This window comes from Octodon degus, unplaced genomic scaffold (assembly GCF_000260255.1).
Source record: "Octodon degus isolate 3935 unplaced genomic scaffold, OctDeg1.0 scaffold00016, whole genome shotgun sequence".
NCBI lineage: Eukaryota > Metazoa > Chordata > Mammalia > Rodentia > Octodontidae > Octodon > Octodon degus.
Genome location: NW_004524592.1, coordinates 8,959,393 through 8,965,653, shown reverse-complemented (window position 1 = coordinate 8,965,653; position 6,261 = coordinate 8,959,393). Strand labels below are relative to the sequence as shown.

The following is a 6,261-nucleotide window of genomic DNA, read 5'->3' as shown; positions in this document are numbered from 1 at the left end:
TTAACCCATGTGGGATGATATTTGAGCTAGTTTTCTAGAATCTCAAAGGATGGGGAATTCAGTGAATTTTGACCCGAAGTCATCAGTTTCAGAGATGAACTTTAGCAGAAACAGCCTTAAAAAACCTTATTGAATTACTTAACATATTTTTGAAGATATTGTTTATTCAGTTGTCTTTTAACCAAGATCCACAGGAAAGCTTTCTTTTAAGTTTTAATACTGGGGATGGTTAGGATTTTCTTGATAACTAATTTATTTGTCTTATAGACTCTGTGACTCATGAAACTGATCTTATTTTATTGTCTTCCAAGACTGCTGGGTCAAAATCTGGGTCTGTCTACAGCTAACATGGCATCTTTCAATATACAACTTGGGCTTTGATCTTTACTGTGTTTCCATCTCATCTCTCCTTTTCTTGTTTTCCTTCTGACCCAATTTCTTCACTGACTTATTTTTAACTTATTATATCATAATTATTACTAACAGCTTTAATCCATTTTGGAAAACTAAGGGGAAAAATACACAATTATGTAGATTCTCCAGAAAGTTGAGATTCTTTATTTTCCATTTAGCACTACTTTCTATGCATAATACATTTACTTTCTACAAAAACAATGTAAGACTGAGTTTCCTCATGGGTATGTGGTTTTGTACATGCCTTCAAATCTTCTACAAACCTCATAACACCTCATAACAGTAAACAAGTAGAGAATTATGTTAAGATTGGACATCTCATCAAGGAATAAAGTATTGGAAATTAAAGTAGGAGGAAAGAGATAGCAGCTGTTAGAAGGACATGGGATGCAATAAGAGAGAACAACTTGTTTGGGTTTTTTGTTTCTTTTTTTTTTTTAATGTATTTGGTATAAGGTCTCACTACGCAGCTCAAACTCACAGTGATCCTCTTGTTTCCAGGCTCCCCAGTGCTGCGATTACAGGCATGGGCCGCCACGCTCAGTGTGTCTCTGGGGGCGGGGCCAGCATGGCATGGGTGACCAGGGATTGAACCCTGGTACCTGTGCTTGCCAAAACAGGTGTTTAGTCAACTGAACTATCTTGCTGGCCCTTATTTGTTTCTTTATGAAGCTAAAGTAAGAGCTTGGATACTGAGAATGATGTCCTTCATCAGCTAACATTGGTCAGGAAAGTCAGTAGGGACAGCATGAGGGGATAACTTGAGCTGCTTCAATCAGCAAATTCAGCATTGTAACCCCTGATGCATCCTGGGTAGACAGCCACAGCTAACTTTGTCCTATTTGAAGTTTTTGTTAAGCCTACATGGTTTGATCATTAGAAGAGTAAGTGTTTATATATTATTATTTTATTTTATTTTTTTGGTGGAACCGGGGTTTGAACTCAGGCCCTTGTGCTTACCAGGCAAGCGCTTATTCTACTGAGCCATCTCCTCAGTCCTGACCATTAGAAGAGTGACAGAAATATTCTGTACATTATTCCCCTTATAAGAGGTTGTCGCCCATCTTGAAAACATGTTATGTTTGGCCTAGTGCTATTATTGCTTATGAATACTTAATAGATTGAAAGAAACACAGGACTCTATTAGTGCCAGAATCACAAGCTACATATTTTATTAGATTTTAAAGGGGAAAAGTAGAGAATGAAAATAACTTCAGTAAAAATCCATAACTCGTCTGAAAGAACCAACTTTGGCATTTGCAGCCCCCCAGTCAAGGTATCTTCTATACTCTCCTGGCCTCAGCAGGTACTGTCTCCCTCTGTAGCTGGGCATCTCATAGAGGATCCAGGAACCCTCCAGCACATTGAGGGAGTGGATCTCATTGAGGTGGAAGCGATCCTGAAGGGAAGGACAGTCATCTGTGATCTCTGACATCTGTCCTCTGAAGTCATCTCTCTCATAGATCCTCATTCTGAAAGTGCCAGAGTGCTAGAGACAGAAAAGAAAAAGAAAATGTCAAAAATGGAAAGAAGCTAGAATTTTAGCCTACGTTCTTCTCTGCTCACACTAGCCCAGAATTTCCCTGTGTCCAAATTTGCTCCCAGATTTCAGAGTTCAGGAGCTGTCCTGCTCTAATTGCTCACAGCTAGCAAATGTAGTGCTTCCTAGGCCAAGGGAGGAACAGAGCTTAGCAGTTCATCAACTTCCATCTACCCATCTCTAGTCCTTGGGAATTAAAATGTGCTTAAAATAAAATTTATCACATCATTTTAGTGCTGGTTATTTGATATAGCCCTTCTAAAAGTAGAAAAGTAGGAATCTTTGGTAAGGTAGGTATAATTGGATAGACTACAGATGTTAAAAAGGAGAATCAATAGTCAGCTCTCTTCTCTAAGATTCACTACTGGTTTTCATGTATGATATGGAACATAGGATTAGAAATTTTTGTGATAAATAAGATGATAAATTTCCATTTTCTTTGTTTTGAAGTCTTAGTTTCAAGGCAGATCACAACCCATCCAATTCTTTAGATTCCTTCCTACACTCAATGAAGTAATTTCCCTGAGCAGCAAAAATCATTGCTGTCAAAGCTCTGTTTCAGTGACACTGTATCTCATGCCTTTAACAGCCCGCTGGTCTATGAACTCTTGCATCACTCCCCAGAAAGTACTGAATCTCAAACTTTAGTTTTGAGTTTGGTCTTTCCTATAATTTTCTATTGCTAGGTGAAGGCAGAAGATATGGGCCTATCTTCCCTAGGAAAAATAACCAAATAGAAAAGTAAGGCCAGGCAAGCTGAGGTACTTTTAGCAGCTCCCAGTTCACAAATTTTGAGAGACTGGATTTCTCACTTGACGTGAACACTTTTAAAAAATTATACCTTGAATAGATAATAAATTCAGTCTCTGTCCTATATACTACTTTTTCTTAATTAGTCTTTATTCCTTAATTTTTTAGAACTACATTGAAAATGTATAATCTGGGAACATGATTCTTAAAAAAGCACTACAGCATTCACAAAGAGTTTTCATGTGAGACACCCTTCTAAATGGTGTGGCTTCCACCCCTAGCTCTTTAATTGAACTATTTGATCTAAGATAATGTGTTTATTTGTTTTTGGTGCCGTAGATAGAGTCCAGGGCCTGAAGTAATTAAGCATGAGTTGTGTCCCTCAGCTATAGCCCCGAAACCATTAAGAGCCCCATTGAAGTAGATTTTGTTTCTTGAGATCAATGACTGGACACAACCACACTTACTTGGGGGAGGAGGCGGCAGGAGCGGATAGAGTCGCTGAGGCCCATCCACTGCTGATAGTCCGGGTAGTCGCCACGCCTCAGGAAGTACTGGTAGCCCTGGTAGTTGGGGCGCTCATAGAGCATCCAGCAGCCGCTGTCCACGCGGATGGAGTTGCAGCGGCTGAAGTAGGGCTGCAGGTTGGGGCAGTCGGTGCTGCACTCGTAGCAGCGGCCCTGGAAGCCCCGGTCCTCGTAGAAAGTGATCTGCAGAGGAAGATGCAGAAGAGTGAGCAACTTTCCCCAGCGAGGATGCGGCAGCAGGGTACTGGGTGAACCTCAGAGAGCCAAGGCTTACCTTTCCCATTTTGGAGAGAGCTGCAGCGGAGGTCCTCTCGGTGCTGTGTGGCCCTGGGGAACGCCGCTGTATATATAGCAGCCCTGACTGCTGCCTCCACAGGAAATCGCACAAAAGGGCCCATTCCAGTGAGTAAGGGGATTTGCAAGCCGCCCGCTCCCCCTCCCGCCGGTCACTGGGGTTGGCTGAATGGTTTACTCTCATTCTTTCTGGTAGGTTCGGGTTGCTCTGATTCACTAAAGCTGTTGTTGCCATCAAAGAGAAAAGACTCTTTACTCTTTTAGTTGAGCAAAGGGGTGAGCGAAACTCTATCCCTATGCTTTTTTTATAGCTTACTCTGCTAATTGACTTCTCAAAGGTAAGTAAACTTAAACGTATTCCACTCAGGGACAGGCGTTTTGTTTATTTATTTATTTATTTTTAACTTTGAAAAAAAGAGCCCAGAATTTAAATAATAAGAACATTTAAGGAAGAAAGAATCAGGAAAAGCAATCTGTGAAAGTGCTTTACAAAGCATAAAGCTTAGCTTAAATTTCTTGTTGTTTGGGAGGGAACCTCTGGTAGAGTTGTTACTGGATGGGGTTCTTAGGCTTCTGGGGGCCGCGAAGTCTGTCTTGTCCTTCTCTGTCCCTAAGCCCTAGAACTGAGGTTTGGCACACAGTAGGCCTCAATATTTAGCTCTGATGGAGGGACAGCAGACTCATGCTTGTGGTCTTCCTCTCTTTCCTGATTCCCTCCTGCCTTAAATCCTTAAGGTGACTGCCCACAACTCTCCTGATCTTTGGAATCCTTGTGCTCCTTTAGACCTCCTAAGATTTTGCTTCTCTGTGAGGCTCCTTTCTCCCTAGTGAGGATGATTTGGGAAGTGTAAGGAATAATGCAGAAACCCTGCAGGCGCTGCATGGCCCACTTCCTCAGACTTGAGGTGTTAGACAGTATCCAAGCCATACTACTGTGGGAATCTCTGGGGTTCTTGAGACAATTTTAAGGTATTCATATAATTAAGACAGTTTTCAAAGTAATTTAAACATTTTTTTGTTATTATTTTTTTATGAATGTCCAATGGGATTTTTCAGGAGGCTATGTGACATTAAAGTGCTTTGCAAAAACCATAAAATGATGTCAGCCTCTTCATTAATCGTTTTTGTTTTGGAAAATACAAGATTATTCATAAACATATTTTATGTATGTTAGAATGTACTAGGTTTATTGACCAAGGGTTTTCAGGGCCAGAAAGGAAACCCATTCCAGTAAAGATGAGTCATTGTTCCTTCCAAGGTAGAAGGGATCCAGGTGTTCAACTAACTATCAAGTGGCTAGTTGGTCTCCTCAAGGGATGGGGCCCTACTGGGACCGAGTTGGTCTGTCTTACTGGCAAAGCAGACATCTTCCATTGGTAGGAGCTGGATTACCCTGGTAAGCAAGAGTTAATGCATCATCTTCCCTTTGGCACAATCAACAATATACCCATGAGTCTGTTATGCCAGTATTAGGGTGACCGGTGGCAGAGGCTGGCCAGTATCAAGGGACCAAGTCATTCTGTCTACTTGATTATTTAATGTCACTTCCATGGCGCCCTTCAATAAGAATTAACATGAAATATAATGGTCTTCCTACTGTGACCATCCCCTTATCTCCATACATACATCTCTACCGACATCTCTTTTTTCATATTTTAAATCTTTTATTTTCTGGAAATTTGTTCATTCATGAATATCATTAGGTTATTTATGAACAGTTGGTAGACATGTGGTGGAGTCACACCTCAATAAAATACAAGTTTTCTATGTGGTTTTATTGTCTCTTTGGTGTTAGTTTGCTTTTAGACAAACATCTGTTTTATGAAAGTTTGGCCTTTCTACCTAGGGAGAGATCTGAAGATATTTTATATTTGTTTTATATTATACATTGTCTCCATGTAAAAAATGTGTAATAGTTTTTTTAAAAAATTCTATAGGGATTTAAATTTTAGAATATCCATGGTTGTTGGAAAATAGTTCTGTTTTATGTCTAAGGTGTTTGATATTCAGACAGATAGTGATGTTAAGCTTCATTGCCTCTATTACAGGTAATAATACCATTAAGCTTCTCTTCTGGATGTTTAACAACTAAAGTTAGCAGGCCAAAAATTAGAGAGATCAATAGGCTAAATGGATAGCCAATATTTTGGCCCTAGCCCTTCAAGGTCAGTGAGGACTCAGGACATAAGAGAACCTGTGCTGTGACATCCTACAACTAAGTGGTATCCCAAATTTTCTGATCAAGGAGATTATGGGGCCACAGAGAAATGTGATTGACAATGTATAGTGTGCCTAAGGAGAGTCACCTAGAGAAAAAAAATTCTCTCAGTCTTTCACAGAGAACAAATTGGTCAAGCAATGGCCCTGACTCATCCAGATGGCTGACACTGACAAAAGATCTACAAACTGCTGTACATGGTTTCAGGGTAAATCCTAAGGGGATTTGATTGACCTTGTCAGACAGCAAAAGTTACATTTTTAGTTATATAGTTCTTTTTTTTTTTTTTTACTTTATTAAAATACTGTTTATTTCACATGTATATTTGTCTCCCTACCATCTCCATGTCTGACCACCACCACTACTACTATGTCTTATCATAACATTCCATACATACTTATAACCAAGTAAAGGGTGGAGTTCCATCTTTAAAAACTAAACAGGCATTTCAGACAACACATTCTTGGCAATGGGACCTGGACAACATTTATCAAACATGGTAGGGAAAGTTCTCACTT

At 39.9% G+C, this 6,261-nt stretch overlaps 1 protein-coding gene across 3 annotated transcripts in view; it reads right to left on the bottom strand.

Annotated features, from left to right (window-relative positions):
- Window positions 1–1,561: 1,561 nt before the first annotated feature.
- The window catches only part of LOC101591189 (gamma-crystallin B), an 11,043-nt gene continuing 6,343 nt past the window's right edge, over window positions 1,562–6,261 (bottom strand). Inside the window, exons 2-5 of one of the 3 annotated variants that reach the window (XM_004626619.2) lie at window positions 4,199–4,204; window positions 3,506–3,525; window positions 3,172–3,414; window positions 1,562–1,903 (exon numbers count right to left, since the gene is read on the bottom strand). In XM_004626619.2, the coding sequence (XP_004626676.1) occupies window positions 1,628–1,903; window positions 3,172–3,414; window positions 3,506–3,514 (528 nt within the window). In that variant the 5' untranslated portion in view covers window positions 3,515–3,525; window positions 4,199–4,204 and the 3' untranslated portion in view covers window positions 1,562–1,627. Of the gene's footprint in view, window positions 1,904–3,162; window positions 3,415–3,505; window positions 3,526–4,198; window positions 4,205–6,261 lie in introns of those variants that run through there. The other 2 variants (XM_023710080.1, XM_023710081.1) reach the window with 2 other exon arrangements.